The sequence below is a fragment of the Gorilla gorilla genome, chromosome 10, assembly GCF_029281585.2.
Source record: "Gorilla gorilla gorilla isolate KB3781 chromosome 10, NHGRI_mGorGor1-v2.1_pri, whole genome shotgun sequence".
Lineage (NCBI taxonomy): Eukaryota > Metazoa > Chordata > Mammalia > Primates > Hominidae > Gorilla > Gorilla gorilla.
In genome coordinates, this window is record NC_073234.2 from 19,205,145 (window position 1) to 19,223,661 (window position 18,517).

The 18,517-nt window shown below is 49.0% G+C and overlaps 1 protein-coding gene across 1 annotated transcript in view; it reads left to right on the plus strand.

Moving 5' to 3' along the window:
- The window catches only part of PRMT8 (protein arginine methyltransferase 8), a 96,552-nt gene extending 78,473 nt beyond the window's left edge, over positions 1-18,079 (plus strand). The window contains exons 7-10 of the mRNA XM_004052520.4: positions 1,030-1,145; positions 7,149-7,299; positions 16,337-16,458; positions 17,205-18,079. Of these exons, the coding sequence (XP_004052568.2) occupies positions 1,030-1,145; positions 7,149-7,299; positions 16,337-16,458; positions 17,205-17,288 (473 nt within the window). The 3' untranslated portion in view covers positions 17,289-18,079. The remainder of the gene's footprint in view (positions 1-1,029; positions 1,146-7,148; positions 7,300-16,336; positions 16,459-17,204) is intronic.
- The last annotated feature ends 438 nt before the right edge of the window (positions 18,080-18,517 follow it).

The following is an 18,517-nucleotide window of genomic DNA, read 5'->3' on the forward strand; positions in this document are numbered from 1 at the left end:
TCTCTACTAAAAATACAAAAATTAACCTGGCATGGTGGCGGGTGCCTGTAATCCCAGCTACTCGGGAGGCTGAGGCAGGAAAACCACTTGAGCCCAGGAGGCGGAGGTTGCAGTGAGCCCAGATTAGGCCTCTGGGCGATGGAGCCAGTCTCTGTCTCCAAAAAAAGAAAAGAAAAAAAAGATAGCAATTATTACCATATTAAGGGTGATCCTGGGCCATCAGACTTGAATTAATTTCTCACCAACCCCTAAATCTTTCTCCCTCCCATACAAAGTATCTTATGAGTAGCCCAAAGAGGACAAGGAGCACGGCTGACAGGGAGAGGGTTTGTGCTCCACTTGGGGGTAGTTTCTAATGGGATGGGTCCTTAGTGAGTGCATCTTGGCATACAAGGAAGACAGAGATGCTCCTGGACCCACCCAGGTGAGAAAACTGAGGTTCAGAGAGGTTAGGTCATTTGTACAAAGGCTGACCAGTAAGTGGTGGTGCTGGAATTTAAACTGTAGTTGATTTCACGTTAAAAGCCCATGATTCTCTGTGCTGCATTAAAGGTTCAGTGGATGGGGACAGGAAAAGGGAGAGAGATGGGCCTTCTAGGTCTTCTAGGTGTGGAGAACAGCTCGAGACAGCATAGGAATGGGAACGTAGAAGACAGACAACGGAGTTCATAGGAGACGCTGCCGGCTTGGGGAGGGGACAGGAAGGAAGAGTCAGCTAGCCTGGGTTCTAGTCTTTGCCCTGCTGCACTCTAGCTGTAGGAGCTTGGAGCAGTTTCCTAGCCTCTCTGAGCTCTAGTTTACCTAACAACAAAGTGGGACTTACCTTTTCCCGAGGTAGAAATGGAAATGGGAGTGAGCATTTGGCACATTGCAAAGTGCCCCCAGGTGAGCAGTTCTGCCTCTATTTCAATGCAAGGGAACTCGAGCTGCCACTCAGCCCTCAGGCACGCTGTGCTCTAGGACTCAGGAGGGTTGGGTGAGCTTCTGGGGGTCCTGCGCCTGCCTTCATGTCTTGCTCTGCTCCCACAGGGTGGGAGAATGTCTATGGCTTTGACATGACCTGCATCCGGGACGTGGCCATGAAGGAGCCTCTAGTGGACATCGTGGATCCAAAGCAAGTGGTGACCAATGCCTGTTTAATAAAGGTCTGGACACTCATCCGGGGTGGACCTGGGTGTGCTGGGAGCCCCGCTGTGCCACCCTGGAGTCCAGGCAATGCCGGCTCCTGCACAGCCCCCACCTGGTGAGGCAAGGCTGCCTTGGCCAGAGCCTGTGATGCTCCATAAGCTCAAGTCAAAAGCTGGCAGTCCGCCTGGACACAGCCACTGAGAGAGTGGCTCCATGGTGGCACGGATGTGGGAGGGCCCCAGCACAGGGGCCCTGGTGGCGTGCAGAAGGGTGGGGGTGCAGGGAAGAGAGGGGCATTGCAGGAGAGGACACCTGGAAGAGGAGAGCGTGCTCAGGTTTGGGGCAGTTGGTCCATTCAGAGGTAGACGTCTCTCTTAGGAAAGAAATCCAGGACCTCAGTGTGCTGTGTAACCATCATCATGCTCTCGCCTCCATGCACACCTTTGCCCCAGCGGCCTGCCAAATAGAGCTTCCAGCTGCCCCTTCCTGAGCGTCCCTGTTTGTACATGCTCTAAACCAAGCGTGTCCAACCTGTGTCCTCTGGGCCACATGTGGTCCAGGATGGCTTTGAATGCAACCCAACACAAATTCGTAAACTTAAAACATTATGAGACTTTTTTGTGGGATTTTATTTTTTAGCTCATTAGCTATCATTAGTGTTAGTGTATTTTATGTGTGGCCCAAGATAATTCTTCTTCTAATGTGACCCAGGGTAGCCGAAAGATTAGACACCCCTGCTCTAAACACCTTTGCCCAAGGCTTCCTTCAGTGCAGATGAAGAACAGCTGCTCAGCATCTTTGCCACACCAATCCCTAGTATATTCTTATTATTAAAAATTCAAACATGTCCAGTTAGATAGAATAAAGGTGAAAGGTGCCCTCCGCCTCCCTCCAGCCCCATCCTCCTCCAGAGGTAACCACTGTTCACAGGCTGGGTTGCCTCTTCCAGTCCTTTTTGTATGCATTTGCATTATATATGCTAATATATTATGTTGAACCATATAAAACTATTGATATTTGACAGTTTTTTAAAATAAAGAGAGACATCAATTTCATGTAATTCAAGCCAAAAAAATTTTTTTTGAGACAGAATCTCACTCTGTCACCCAGACTGGAGTGCAGTGGCACAATCACAGCTCGCTGCAATCTCGACTAACTGAACAGTTTCATGTAGCACAAGCTATTTTTTTTTTTTTTTTTTGAGACAGGATCTCTCTCTCTCTCTGTCACCCAGGTTGAAGTGCAGTGGTGTGGTAATAGCTCACTGCAGCCTCACTGAGGCTCAGGTGATCTTCCTGTCTTAGCCTCCTGAGTAGCTGAAACTATGGCTACGTGCCACCAGGCATGGCTAATTTTTTTTTTTTTTTTTTTTTGTATTAATGGGGTTTGGCCATGTTGCCCAGGCTGGTCTCAAACTCCTGGGCTTAAGTGATCCACCCACCTCAGTTTCCCAAGTGCTGGGATGACAGGCATGTGCCACCACGCCCAGCCCAGGTTAATTTTTAAATTTAAAAATCAGCCCACCTGAGTCTCATCTTGCTAACATGCCGGCCTACTATGCTCCTGCACGCATCATTCTTTTTCTGAAAGTATCGGGGCAGGGTACTGGACTGGAATATTTATAGTAGGATAAAGGGATTGGAGTTCAGGGCCACGAAGGACGGGGGTGGGGGAGGTTTCTGAAAGACTGATGCAACTGCTGCTTTGCCCATGTAAGAATTGTCCTTTGTCCTGGACACAAGCCTTGCTAGGAAGAACTGCACCCGTTGGGATGGAGTATCACTGTGGCCTTTAGAAAGGACCTCACAGGGCAAATAAACCTAGAATGAACCTCATCAGACCCCATCAGATGCCCCCGCTCTTTAGTAACATCCTGCCTGAGAGGTTTGGCTTTGAGTCTAAGCCTCAGACTCTCCATTCACAGGGTTCTCACTACTTCATTCAGCCTTTTCTGGGTCCAGGCAGGATTAATTGTGAGCAAATACGTCCTTTTGTTTCTTTCTACCAGTCCCTCTGTCCCTGAAGCCTCTTCCTCCTTGCCATCCTAAACAAGAACAAGGAAAGTATGCCCCCAGCAAGAAGCTCACCCATGGTACAAGGCACTTCTATAAATGTAGAATAGATAGAAGTCCACTGGTGCAACTGAATTTGCCAAAATGACATGTGGCAGTGATATTTACCATTAGGCATCTGCATGTACTGGCTTCAGCTTGGGGATAAAATTCCTTCAATGTTCTTGGACCCCAGGTTGCTCTCTGCCCCTGACCCAGCCCCCACGGGCAGGTGTAGCCACTGCATTTCTGTTTGCACTGCCGGACGCGTCAGCCACTGTCCTGGCCCTCTCCACTCCCCAGGCAAGAACTAGCAGGGGACTTTCACTTGGTTAGACCTGAGCATATCCAGGGGCAAAGCAGCCAAGGAGCGGCTGGAGGGGTGTGTGTTCCGCACACTCCTTATGAAAACTCCCGGGGCTCTGGTTCTGTCTCAGGACTCGTGACCTGTGATGATTTCCTGTCCCATGCTGGTCCCTTTCTTCCTCTGTGTTCCTGAGAAGGATGACGATTGTCTGTGTTTGCTTCTGCTTCCAGGAGAGCCCTTCCGCCAGCTCTCTCCTGCTGATGTGCTAAGCAACATCTTGCCGAGCCTGTTGGGAAAACACTTGCCCTTCTTCACACACTTAATTGCTATTTTCATCGCTATTAACATTGCAGAGTGTGACACTTTATTATAATTAAGGCTCTATTTTAACCAGACTTCTGCTCCGAGACATCCATTTCTAACATTGTTTAGCGGTGGGGATCGCAGCGGCCAGGGGCACTTCTGAGTAATTTATGCTGGTGAAGCCCTCTGCTTCAAGCGGGTCACCTGAGGCCAAGTCAGTGTGTCTCCCTGGGGTCTCAGAGCTGCTGTTTCTGCTGCAGAAAAGAGGAAGCCTCCTAGTCGAGGGGCTGGGCTCTGGGGAGTCAGGGTAACTGGGGCTGATTTGGTTGGGGGTTGGAGAACCTGAGCCCAGAGGACATTTGTGTTTTTGAAGCCTAGCTACAGCTGATCCCATCCTCACAGATGGCCTGGACCCCCATTCCAAAAGACCACCTGCCCTTATTGTTGCCATTATAATGTGCGGCTTCAATACTTTTGGTCCTAAAGGCTTTTGTTCTATCAGAAGCCTCTATTAAGATGCAAATGTCTCAGGGATCTATTGAAAGCTGTCAGCTACAAGAGTTGATAGCTGACATTTTGTTGATGGACATCTGACAGCAAGATCCTTTAGAGGTGGAATTCCTGCCGGATGGGGTGTGTGTGTGTGTGTGTGTGTGTGTGTGTGTGTGTGTGTGCGTGCGCGCGGGATAGAAGGAGAAAGTAACCACGTCTAGATTGTAAGCCATAAGGAATCATTGAAGGTTATAGATCCAGAGACTGACACAGTCTGGATGAACCTTAGTTATGAAAGAGGGGCCTAGGCAAAGAAGTAAGCCTTCAAGCAGGGAGACCCGTTCTGAGAAGAAGATTGATGAGTCAACACATATTGCTGTGTATTAGGTGCTGCTGTGCACTGAGGATACACAGGACAATGAGGTGTAACTTCTGCCACTGAAGGCTCCAGTGTATCGGCCAGGGCAAGGGTGAAGGTGGTGAGACTGCTGATACGAGCCAGAAGTGAGATCGGAAGGCCATGCTACACTGGTGACGGAGGGAACCAAGAAAGAAAGATACCAGGGACCTTGGAAAGGGCCTGGAGCCTGGCTGATTGGCCCTGAGAAGGTTATGGAAAAGTCAGTAAGGGTAGACACTGTGATGCCGTTAACAACAATACAGGCAACCAAGGCTTGTCCTGAGAGTTTTTGAGCTGGAGGAAACCTGTGGACAGCATGTGGCCATGTGGCTGGGAGGGATAATGAGCATTATGAAGGCTGACAGATACTCAGTCTAAAACGTTTCCTAGATTTGAGCAATGGCCCATGCTAACAGATGACATGTAATGAAGGACCCCTACCCTTGAGGGATGTGGTGGAGAAAGGGGCTTGGCTGACCTAAATGCAAGCTGAGCCAGCAGTGTGCTCCTTGGGAACACAGGCTGCTATAAGTATGTGCCAATGGAAGGACTTGGAGGACCTGATGTGGTCAGTATAACTCTCAGTTTTGCAAGTGGCAGGACCCACCCAGAGGAGAAAGGCCAGGGTGATGAGCAGTCAGACATCACGACTTAATGAGGAATGAATAAAAAGCCAGAGATAGCTAGCATTGGAGAAGAAAAGGTTTAAGGGACCTGTGTGAATTGGAACACACATTTGGCTTCTTCTGTGGGTGGAAGTTACAGAGGGATGAGTGTGAACTTTCTTCATTAGTTTTGAAGAAGGACCTAATGACTGGAGATGCCAGGACGTGGACTGATCTGCCTGGCAGATAGTGAATTCTCCATCCCTAAAGGTGTTCAGCAAGCACTAGGTGGGTGCTCAGCAAGCACTAGATGGCCACTAAAGAGGAGGTTCTTGCCTTGGATAAAAGGCTCAGCTTAAGAAGATGGGCTTTATAATCCCATCAAATTCTGCATGCTTGACCAAGGGCTCACCATTCAATTAGTTCTTGTTCCCCTTCTCTGGGCTCTAGAAACACAGTGTAATTGGCATTTGAATGTGACCTCACCAAGGGCCTCCCACATTCCCCTAAACCTCCAATATCACCTTCTTCCCAATCAACAGTCAGAGAGCTTCAGCTTCCACGGAGGATGTCATGGCTACACACCCCAGATCCCAGAAGGACTCTGATCTCATTGGTTCCCTTAACCACTTTTTCTCTGTCCATCCCCGTGGAGTTAGGACTTCTCTTTGAAGGCCCCAGGATAGTTTGCATCTGTTTCCCTTTATTTATCCTGGAAATACATTGAGACAAAAGCCATTTCATCGCTTTGCTGGTCTTGTTTTCCTACCCTCTGGTCCCTCTCTCCTAATTCCTACTAATAATTCCATCTTCCGGGCCTCAGGAGGTCCCTGTGGAACCAACCAGGCATGCAGATGGCCTTCTGGCTCTTACAGAGTTTTCAGGACAGAGGTCCTTGCTGCGCAACCTTGACTAATGGGAAGTTCTTCCTTGGGCCTCACTAGAATCTGTCGGGATGCCTCTTGGGCTCTAGTAGGTTTGCGCTGCCTCATGGGGCCAGCAAGCAGCAGGCCAGCATTCTTCCATAGAAAAGAACAGCACAGTGCGGACGTCTTTCAATTCCACCTGCTCCCCATGCGAGATTGATTTTCAGCCACTTTCCAGTTGAAATTCTTAAGAGTTATTAGTTCTTCATGTTCCACGTTCCCCAGCCAGAACTGAAAATTCTCACTTCTTATTTTCCCCTTTTATTTATTTTTGAAAACAGTCCAGCTTTGTTAAAAATGGCCAGCAGAACTTTCCTAAGCTCTGTCTGTGACTTTGTGGGCTCAGGTCCTTACTCCTAATGTCATACTTGATGCCTCCTATTGCTGGGAACTTTCGTATCAAAAAATTGGGGAAGGAGTAGTCTGGTTCATCTACATCACTGGAGGGCCTGATAAAACACAGATTGCTGTTTTGATCCAGCAGGTCTGCCCCCCTCAGAATTTGCCCCCAGGTTCTGTTGATGCTGATATTTCAGGGACCACATTTTAAGAGCGATGGATGGAGCAGTGCCTGGGTGGACCACTCGAGGCTGCTCTGACAGGTGAAGGGATGCATTGTCTAATTAACCCTCCTGTTCTCTCCCTTCCCCATCATCCCCCTGTAGCCCCAAACCTGGCAGATTTATCTTCCGAATTCTGCTCCCCTCAGGTTTTGATTCAAATCCATTTGCACCATTGCTTGAGCATACTCCACCCTAGAAAGGATGGAGGAGGTGATTGGGAGGGCGGTGGGGAGCCTGGGAAATCACCCCAAGAATAAAGATATCCCTCAGAGAGCTGACAGACCACAGTCTCTCATAGAACGAGGCTGCTAACCGGGACCCAGACTTGGTGGAGGCGATAAGTTCCCGGCATTCTCTCTTCTCTGGGCTGCAGGAGGTGGACATTTACACAGTGAAGACGGAAGAGCTATCGTTCACATCTGCATTCTGCCTGCAGATACAGCGCAACGACTACGTCCACGCCCTGGTCACCTATTTTAATATTGAATTTACCAAGTGCCACAAGAAAATGGGGTTTTCCACAGGTGAGCTGTTTGTTGCTTCCCAGAGCCTCCTCCCTCTCCCATGCTTCCTCAAGTCTTTGTGGGGTGACCAGAGCTGGCCTTGACTTGGGGAGAAGGGGCTGGGTGTTAGCGGGGTGACACCTATCAACCCTCTCCAGCCATGGAGGAACCATGCATCCCTACCCTTGTGCTGTCCAAGGGGAAGGTAAATAATGTTGTGGTTGTTACAGCACAAGTTGAGAGTGTGTTGGATGAGGGAGAGGCAGGAGGTAGGGCTCATGGAGGGGCCCCAAGACCTTTCAAATGCATATTTGTTCAGGTAGCATTTTCTGAGCACATTCTGTGTGGTGGGTATGGATGGAGTTGAATAAGCCTAGTCTGCACTGCCATGCCTCTGTGCAGGACACAGCCTGTCTTGCAGCAGCCTGCACACTGGTCTCTATGTCTCCTTCCCTTCTCCCTTACTTTCACACCAGCCCATCCTTCATTAAATCTCTGTTGGTTTTCCCCCAAGATCACCCCACTGCCACTCCCACTCCCAAATCCCAGCCCCGCTTACGAGGCGCCTCGCTGCCTGCAGTAGATAAGCCTGGCAAATGGGGATCCCATGGCCTGGCCCTGGCCCACTCTCCAGCCTCATTCCTCACCACCCCTCTTGGCCGAGCCCTGTCCCATCGCTGCTACCCCACAGATGGCCCAGCTACACCAAGCTCCTTGCTGACTTCTAAACTCAGTGAGGCCTCTTCATTCTCTGGGCCATGGCTTCTACACACACCAGCCCTTGCCCATCCAGGTGTGCCCTGGAGGTGGGAGGGGCCTTAGTCAGAGGCTCTCATCATCCCCTCTTCTCCTGTATCAGTCTGCGAGGGCAGCCATAACAAAGTACCCAGGCTTGGGGGCTTAACCACACATGCAGTTCTGGAGGCTGGAAGTCCAAAGGCAAGGTGTCAGCAGGGTGGATTTCTGGTGAGGGATCTCCTCTTGCCTTGTAGTTGGCCACCTTCTCACTGTGTCCTCACGTGGTCTTTCCTCTGTGCTCATGAGCCCTTGGTGGCTCTATGTGTGTCCTAATTGCCTCTTCTAAGGACACCAGTCAGATTGGATGAACTTAATCACCTCTTTTAAAGCCCTTTTCCCAAATACAGTCACATTCTCAGGTACTGGGGATTAGGACTTCAACATGAATTTGGAGCGGGGGACAATTCAGGTGGTAACACCACCCCTGCGCCATCTCTTCACCTGCTTTCCTGTCTCAGCTCAGGGGTTACCTGATCCCCGCCTTCCCTTTGGGTCAAGGTTCGATGTCCTCAGGGTGAACCTAACATCTCGTGCATGTGCCTGGCATGGTGATGTTTCAAGTGAGACACATGCACAACAGCAAGAAGAAATCAGGACAAAAGGGTATAAAAAGTCAAAGAAAGCATTCTCACCCCCAACCCATCCCACTCCCACTCTTCAGAGGCAAATATTATTATTAATGATTTCTTTTGTATCATTCCACCAAATTTCAGTGAGTGCACAAGCACGTGCGTATCCATAGATGCCTCTTTTTTGGCTTTTTATTTTGAAATAATTATAGATTCACAGGAAGTTGTAAAAATAGTACACAGAGTTGTGTGAACCCTTTGCCCAGCTGCCCCATTGATGATGTCTTACGTAAGCATAGTACAATATCAAAACTACACCTTTTTAAAAAAACTTTGGTTGGATCCTACCCTCCACACTGCCCTCAGCTACCTTTTCTTTATTTAACAACGTTATCTTGGTGATACTCTCATAGCCTCACAGAGATACCTAGCTTCTTTTTTTAAACAACCACACGGGATTCCAACACAGGGCTTGCCATTATTTATTCAGCATTTTCACCCTTTCTTGCAACTGTCAGTCTCCTGCATGAGTAGGGATAATATCTCAGTGATCTCTGCATTCTTGGCTTCTAAAGCACAGTTCTAAACAAATTGCTCTCAGAAGTGTATGATGATATGACCCCTGCCCTTGAGAATGTGTTCCTATTGAGCCTTCCTGGGAATTGGGAGCATGTCATCAGGGGGTGAGGAGGTGAGTAATTGTATGTCTAGTAGGGGGAGTGGGAAGGTGAGTTCTACCAGAAATCGAGGACATGATTCTTTACTTCCAGAAGCCATGAAGACAATGATGCTTTTTTTTTTTTTTTTTTTTTCTCAGAGACAAGGTCTCACTCTGTCTCCCAGGCTGGAGTGCAGTGGCGCAATCATAGCTCACTGCAGCCTTGACCTCCTGGGCTCAAGCGATCCTCCTGCCTTAGCCACCCAAGTAGCTGGGACTACAGGCACATGCCACCATGCCTAGATACTTTTTAATTTTTTTTTTTTTTTGGTAGAGATGGGGTCTTGCCTCATTGCCCAGGCTGGTCTCAATGATTCTCTTTTACCTATGGAAAGGAGGGCAAGAGACAGATTTATCTCTTCACAGAAAGGCTTTTCCCAGAACCAGTGCCTCCTGATTACTAAGATTGGGACTTCTGATCTCCGTCAGCCAGGAAGTGCTGGTGCTTTCCTGCCCTGATCTGGATCATTATCAGCTGCTGCCCTCCTCACAGGAGCAGTACATGTCTTCCCAGTGGGCAGGAGCAGCCAGGAGGGGAAAGGTGGATTTTACTTTGATCTTGAAGGATTGGGAAGACTGTGCCTAGCAATGGTGAGAGTAGGGGTAGTGAGGGAGCTGGGGAGGAGCCTTCTTGGGGACAGTGGCTGTGATTGGAAGCTAGGGATGAAGTCACAGGAGCTGGCTCTGCCTATTCCATCACTAGAATGATGTCTAACCCAGAGCCTGCCCTGCTGATGAGAAAGTCCATGGGCAAGGATACTCTGGGAAAAGTTCTAAGTTTCCAAAGCCCAGGCTCTATCCCTGCAGATCTCAGCCATAGTTTTATTTTCCTTGAGATGATCTATTAATATTCCTAGTCTCCAAAGTCAAGCAGACAGCCTGCTGGACCCTGTCTAGAGATGGCTCCCTGGCTCTGTGGTGTTAGGGATGACATTCTTCATGGTCCCATGTGGAGGAGCCTGGATTAAGCTCACATCCAGAATCAAGACATCAGCTCTGGGCTGCCTGAAAGATGGCGAGGATTTGCCCTGAGTGCTGAAGGCTCTAACCCAGTGGCCTTCCTTCCTAGTCTTTGGTCACACCCCCACCACAGTCCCACGTGGCTCAAAGACCAAGGATCTAAACCCAGTTGCGAGCCTGCTCCTCTGTCTTTTTGCAATTATAGTGTTATGCCTCCTCCCTTTTGCACAGAATTCTACAAACTTAGGTTCTGAAAGACATTTGGAGGTCCTACAGTCTCCAGTTTGTCATGCCTTGGGGAAGTGGTTTTCAAAGTGTGGTTCCTGGATGGGTAACATCAGTATCACCTGGGAAATTGTTAGAATTGCAAATTCTCGAGCCTCACCCTGGACCTCCTGAATCAGAAACTCTGGAGGTGGGGGCCAGCCGTCTGTGTCTTAGCAAGACCTCCAGGTGATTGCGATGCATGCTCCAGCTTGAGGACCACTGCCTCTGTGCAAGACTGCCCTGAACCAGAGGGTTGAGAATTTGACCAATGTTGACTTTCTTCTGGAAAGGCTATTCCATCTCCTCACTCAGGTGTACCCTCAGGCCTCACCAAGACTCTTTGCTTTCTGGCTGACGTAGACCCCTCTTCTTGGCACATGCCTATATGGGTAGCAGTGGGGGTGGGAGAATACTTTGTTGAGTTGCTTTCTCAGCCACCTTCATGTGTCAGCGTGGGGTCTCTGTTTCTAGCAGGTAGCAAACTTCTTTCCCAGTTCATGTGGGTTAGCAGTGGGGTATACTCAGACCATCTATACTCTGACAACTGACCGAGTAACCCTTTCTGTTTTTATGGATCTCAGATGCACAGACTTAGATTAATCCTAATTCTTGGCTCATGCCATATGTCATTATTGGACCATTCATGGTTCACTTTTTTTGCTAATTTATATATTAATTATATGTAATTATATTATATATTAATATAATGAATATCCATGAACTCACCACATAACTCAGCAACTAGAATATAAATTAATTACTATTAACTAGAATGTAAATAGTAACTAGAATGAATTAATAAATACTAACAAAATAAATTAATAAATACTAGTAAATAAATTTATTAGTATTACTATTAGAAGGTAAATACATTAGTTAATATTAAAAATAAATTGTTTTTAACTAAAATATAAATATTGACTAGAAAGACATGGTAATAACTGTAATATAATTATAATTAAATGTAAATCAATTAATGCATATTTGCATTAATTTGCTTACACTTATTAATTCGAGCTATGCCCTGACTCAATGACTGAAATGCTGCCAACACCTCTGCATCTTCCTGAATGCCCCACCCCATCCCACCTCCCGTATCGCCTCCAGATGAATATTATCCTGAATTTTGTGTTCCTTATTCCCTTGCTATTTATGAAAAGTTTTATCACATGGATGTGTGTGCCTAAACAAGGTATTGATTGGTCTCAGCTGTTTTTGAACTTGATGCAAAGTGTAGCCTGCTGTGTGTGGTCCCTCTGCATCAACCCCCAACTGAGTCTTCTGTCTCAGCCCAGCGGTAGCACGCTCTGCGGGCCACTTAGAAACACATCCCATGCCGCACAGCCTGAAAAGTGATCCCTTCTAATGACTCCGACATCTCTGCAGCTCCAGGCAGAAGCTGTCACAAATAGGCACAGACAGCCAGGGTTGCAGGCTGTGGCAGCCAGTGGGCACGGTGCCCCCCACACCACAACACATCCTCAGTGGGGTGGGGGTAGAAGTGGGAACTGGGGCCCCTGGGGCTGCTGTGTAATCCAGGAAAGCCAGGTAGCGGGTGGAAGGGCAGGAGCCCCAGCAGAAGCAGGCCTGGGTGCAAGCCCTGGTTTTTTCAGGTATCAGCAAGGTAGGCAGATCAGACATTGGAAAGGACTTTGGGCAAGTTTATTTTCTGCGCCTTGGGCTCAGGCAGCCCCTTTCTGCCGTTGACATCCTGTGACATTGAGTCATTTTCCCACATTAAAGAAGCTTCTTGGTGCATAGTCCTCAATTCTCCAGAAGGCCTATGAATTCTCTAGAGAATATAATTCCAAACTTACAGCTAGAAAAATTATATCCCAGAAAGGACGACCAGCCACTTAGCCATTGGTCAGTGAGATGGGAAGCAGGATTCCATTCCCTTTCCAAAAGCACCAGGAAAACTCTGGTGAGAGGCCAGGCCCTGCCATTTGCACCCTCAGCTCCCTGTGTTCCCAAGCCCCATCCTTGGTCATAGTGCCCACCCTACTTCTCACTATTTGCCTGAATGTCTTCTCACTGAGGCTGTATGATCGGGGGAGGAGGGGACAAAGTGGTGTTCATCCCGTTTGCTGTTCCCCAATTCTACAGCCATACCCGGCCTGTGGCAGGCATCCTAAGTGGAAGTCTGTGGAATGGTGAATGAATGCACTGCACTGGGAATGCTGCAGGCAGTACTGGTCATGCTCACTTCAAAATGTAGAAGAAAAGCTGCCTAAAGCCTAGAATCAGAGAGACTGTGATGGGGAAGGGAACCGTGGGAGGGAGAAAAGGGGTATGTGGGGCCGGAATGCTAAGAGCAGGGAGGCATCTTCAGAATGGGGAAGGCTGAAAGCCAGTTGTACAATCTGGATGGTCATAGATGGGGTTGGGGCAGGGGAAGGGAAAGCTTTCCTCCCTGACAAGTAGAACTCTAGATGTTGTCCACAACCCTTTCCTGAGTGCCCACCCTTGTGCATGGTGACATTCTGGATGTTTTCCAAGACATTCTCCACCACTAGAGAGAGGCGGCATACCTTTGCAGGCCAGAGCCATAGTTGATGGACTAATAAAATCATATACCACTCCTCTAATGACCAAAGACTTGCCTGATGCAATGGCTTAGTAAGTCCCTAACATGGGCCTAATATGTTTTAGGTAGGGTGGCCATGTAACTCATCTTTCCATTAAGGACACGTATGCAGGTGAAGGGGAGAGCTATTAATCATTATGCCAGGAAAACAGATGTGAACTGGAACTGTCCCAGGCACAGCAGGAGGTTTGATCACCCTTAGTCTATGATCCTTTCCCCTTCTCATCTCATCTCATCCTCACAATACGTCAGGAGATGAATATCATGACCCATATTCTGCAGATGTGGAAAAGGAGCCCCAGGTCACATCACATGTCAGTGGCAAAGTGGACACTGGACACTGGGCTATTGTCACCTAATTAATGTCTTTCCCACTCTACCTTCCCAAAGGAGGTCAGGAGATGCACTGCGATTCAGCCATGGCTGTGTGTCTATGTCACCTGCCCCTCCACGCCCCCCAGAATTACTGACTTCAAATCTCTTGGAGTAGAATCAAAACATTGACTTTTACTCAGCTTCTCCTGGGCACTTTGATGGAGAATCAGGATTGGGAAAACTGGTTTAGACAATTACTCCATGGCTAATGGGCCCATCATGGAAAAGAGATGTTTATGGATGTTCTTAACCCTTTGATGTTGATATCAAGGAAAATAATCATCTTCCTCCAACTCAAAGTCGGCATGTTTTGGGGACTACCATCAGAGGCAGACCCCATGGCTGACAAATCTGGGCCAGGAAGTCTCTGGGGGTCTCATAAGGCATCGGATTAGGTGACAGAAGGAGGCTGCTTGAATTCCCTTTGCCTGAAGGTCTTTAGGAACAGGAGAGAGACACCTGTCTGAGCTGGTGTAGGTGGAAGTGGGGGCGAGAGTGCTGTCAGTCATACACTGACAGTCTCCACACATAACCAGGAACTATCTTTTGACTATTTAGAGGTAGCTGGCAGAGACGGTTGTTGGGAGCAGGTGGACTTTGTCTGCAGACAGCAGTATGCCCTGAAGGCCAAAAAGGCAGGATGTGTTCAGGAACCCAGGCAGGGTCTGAAAGGGATAGACTGCACATTCATGATCCTCCTTCCCTTTCCAAATGTGCAGGCTGCACTTTCTCCCCATGACCTTGAGTTTGCATCGATTTCCCAAATGCACACATGGAGGGCTACTTGAGTCTCTCTCCAAACCACTGACATTTGATCAAGCCAGTTCATTGTGAAGGGCAGAGAAAGACAGACTCTTCTGTGCTGTTAAAATTGGCCTTGGGGTTTTGAAAGCTCTTAGAGGTCACCTGGTCTGAGTCAGTGCATGATCAAGCCCCAGTTGGTGCTGTGTGAACACCTGCCAGGGTGGACCTCAGGTGGCTCATATGATTGTGGGACAGCTCTAATTCTTGGTAAATTAAAAATCTGCCTTCTAATGATTCCTAGTGACTAGCCTTTGTTCTGCCCCCAAAGCCATGACAAGGCCACATATAAGTCTTTCCATGTGACAGCTTTTGAAGTGTTTTGAAGACCCTTATCTTATCCCCAAGTCTTCTCATCTTTATCCTTGGTCCTAAAAAAAAAAAAAAAAAAAAAAAAAGAAATCCTGATAGAGGAATGCAACAGCCCAAACCAAGAGGAACTTCCTGTAATAAGATGGGTTCTTCTGCAGTCTGTAGATTCCAAAGGCCCCCAGGGTAACTGGAGTACATTGAACTCCAGTACGAGTACATTGAAGCACTACAGACACTTGCTCTTTGGGTTCTTACCATCATTCATTTATTCAATACTCGTAGATCTACCAAGCACAGAGGCAGGCACCGAGGAAGCAAGGCTGGCCCGGTCCCTGCCCTCATGGAGCTTGCAGTCCATGGAGGATGCAGACAAACGGGGATGGGGGGAAGGCATTTATCTTGTGTGACAGGCACCGCAATAACAGAAGCTCAGGGTGCCTTGGGAGCTCTCAATCCAGGTTTTGCCGGTCAGGCAAGGCTTCCCAGAGGAAGGATGAGGAAGAGAGAGGCTGGAAAGGAGGGAGAGGAAGGATTTCAGAGACAGCTGCTGGCAAGGACGGTGGCCTCTGAGGCAGAACTCCTCACATTTAACTTGAGAATGTATCGTGTGCTGAGAGGGGAGGGAAGAGACTCAATGGCAGATATGGGGGAGGCACAAGTACCACTATGGCTTTGGGTCATACAGGATGAAAGAGCTGTGGGCCAGCATTAGGGCTGTGGAACAAGAACCATCCCTCATTTCTTTCTGATCTGGTTAGGAAGATACACCTGAAACCCTGCAGCAGGTCTGGGCCAAGGTGCTAGGTTTAGTTCCCTGTGCACAGAGAAGCAGGCAGGGAAAGCTCCTTTTTTTTTTTTTTTTTTTTTTTGAGACAGGGTCTCACTCACTGGTTTGCACCCAGACTAGAGTGCGGTGGTATAGTCATAGCTCACTGCAACCTTGAACTCCCAGGCTCAATGCATCCTCCTGCCTCAGCCTCCTGAGTAGCTGGGACCACAGATGTGTGCTACCACACTCGCCTAGTTTTCTCATTATGTTGCCCAGGCTGGTCTTGAACTCCTGGGCTCAACCAGTCCTCCTGCCTCAGCTTCCTGAGTAGCTGAGGTTACAGCTATGAGCCACTATGTGTGCCCAGCAGGGAAAGCTATTTGTAAGATTGAGGACCAAGTACCTGCCATATCAGTGGATCTGGGGAAACTGGTTTAGCTGTGGAGTTTGCATGAATGATGTCATTTAAGGGGAGATAGGAGGGCCTACTCTACAAATCTCTTCCCCACACTGTCTGAAGATCTTCATTCTGTTGAACTAATTAAAAACAGCAGCATGTTCAGATGCATGTATGTCGATGCATTTAGTGGGTGACAGGGTATTCCTCATCCATCCCTTGCTATGAACTTGTAGTATCGGATTGTTTGTCTTCTGATCCCCAGCACTGAGGAGATGCGGAGGTGATGGGAGGAGAGGCCACTGGGACTGAGAGGGAGTTCTGATGGGGCTTGGAGGCAGGCTATAAGGACTATGCACCTGACCCAACAAGAGTACTGGGGTGGGTGGTTTCAGTGAGTCCCAGGGGAAGCCCAGCAACTTCTATGCAGGGTCCCAGCCTCATCCCTTTGGAGACTTCGTCTCTGACTCTTTCTTCCCACCTCCCCTGTTCTTCCACCCCTCAGCCCCTGATGCTCCCTACACCCACTGGAAGCAGACCGTCTTCTACTTGGAAGATTACCTCACTGTCCGGAGGGGGGAGGAAATCTACGGGACCATATCCATGAAGCCAAATGCCAAAAATGTGGTAAGTGCCGAGGGACATAAGGACATAAGGGAGAAGGGCCCCAGGGAGCTGGCTCGCTCAGGACCCACTTGCCCGGGTTCTTAAGTGTCTCATGAACAGTCAGAAACTTACTGAGGGAGGCAGTCGGTAGCCACATGTGGACATGACTAGGCCTAATTGAGGGACTCAGGCTTGACCCCTCAAAACTCCGCAAATAGAGGTTTTCCCTGGGTCCAATTCCGGACTGCCTTGGCTTTGAAGACAGCTTCCAGCTCTTCCTGTGAGGGGCTTTCAAATAAATGGGTCCTACCTCATTTAGTAAGAGCTGGGCCAGGAGATAAGCTCCTGGTGGCTGGAGGATGTTTGGCCTGCATTTCTTCAGCTGGCCTGGTGCGAGGGAGACTGGCTGGCACTTTCTGGGCAGCCCCAGGTGTGGGCATGAGCGCTAAAAGCGTCTGCAGAGTGCTCTGAAGGTCACCTCACGGAACACTCAACCACCCCAGTCAGTTTACTTCCAGGATGAACTCGGAACATTTTGTTATTAGAGCAGGAAGGATTTAGGGAGAAATGGAAGAACTTCCTGTGAGGACAAGGAGGCAGCAGAATGGGTTCCTGTGGGCTGTTCAGGGGAACCCCTTAGCCAGAAAGCCTTAAGACGCTGGTGCTACCCATCCCTGTGGTGCCAGGAGCAGGTGGTGCCAGAGAGTGGGGCTGTGGCTTCGTACCCAGACGGCCGCCTGACCCTTCGCTCTCTCTTTGACTTGCAGCGAGACCTCGATTTCACAGTAGACTTGGATTTTAAGGGACAGCTGTGTGAAACATCTGTATCTAATGACTACAAAATGCGTTAGCACACGTGGGAAGCTGCAGAGAGCAACGAGAAAAGGAACTCTCACCTCGATCTGCCGTGCCGTCCCAAAGAATACCGTTTGCAGGACTACACACTTGAAAACCAGAGTTTTCAACTCTGCCTTGAAGATTGGTGAACTCCCCAGGGCTCCCGTGGGCTCTGCCACTGGACAGAAGGCCTCCAGCTCCTCCGCTCTGCCCTGGTAGCCCTTCACGAAGGCTTTGTGTTGCCAACAAAGAGCGACCTCGCGTGCTGTGGCTGGGCCCCGAGAGTGGAAACGTATTCGCGTCTCCCCGTCTCCTCCTTAACTGTGACTCTCCGGGTCTTCTGAGTTTTGCATGCTGCGGGTGTCTAGGACAGACTGCTTCCACTAGAACCTGGAGACATAGCATCTTTGATAGCATAAGCCAGATTATCTGTGTGTGCGGTGGTGTGAGTGTGCGTGCATGTGTGAATGTGAGCAGCATAGTTGATATTTACCCACAAATACCTGTATATGCATGCATATACTACCAAGTGGGTAGACCTAGGTGTTCACTCAGAGGGGTGTGTGTGTGTGTGCGTGCGCGTGTGCCTAGAATATATATTACTCTCAGAGGAGATTCTGTTGCTTTTGAATAGGAATTTGTTTTGTGATTAGTTCGCCCCTTCCCCACCCCTTACCAGATGTTAAGCAGCTATGAAACATTCTCTGTACTAGTTCTGGTCTCCTTTTGACTGGACTGTGGCTCTGAACCTTGAGCATAGTACCACGGACTCCGTGGGCGCTCAATAAACACACATGAGAACAAACTGGTGGGATGGCTGGTTCCTGGTGCTGTGAAGTGGGAGGGCTGGGGGGAAGCCAGAGGCCACCATGGAGTGGAGACTCAAGGGCAGCAGCACCTACGTGGGTTCACGTTTGCTCCCCAGCAGGGAGGTCAGGGCTGGTCTAAGAGCATCTCCCCCGTGGACTCTGAGGGGTCCTGCCTTAGAGGGTAAGGAGGTCATGGAGCTGGGGTAGGGGACAGGAGCTAACCAAGAGTGTGCCAGAATGGCAGGCCATGCATAGCCTGGAGACGGCTTAGGATAATGTCCAGCCTTGGTCCGGGCGTTGTAACAGTGGAATCTGTGAAGGATGGAAATGCAATGTACTTTGCAGGGCGTGGTGGAGTGTTTTGATTTGGTCTGGTCTTGGGTTATGCTTTAGCTTCCAAGACCATGATTCTCATCTACGTCACCTACCTGGGA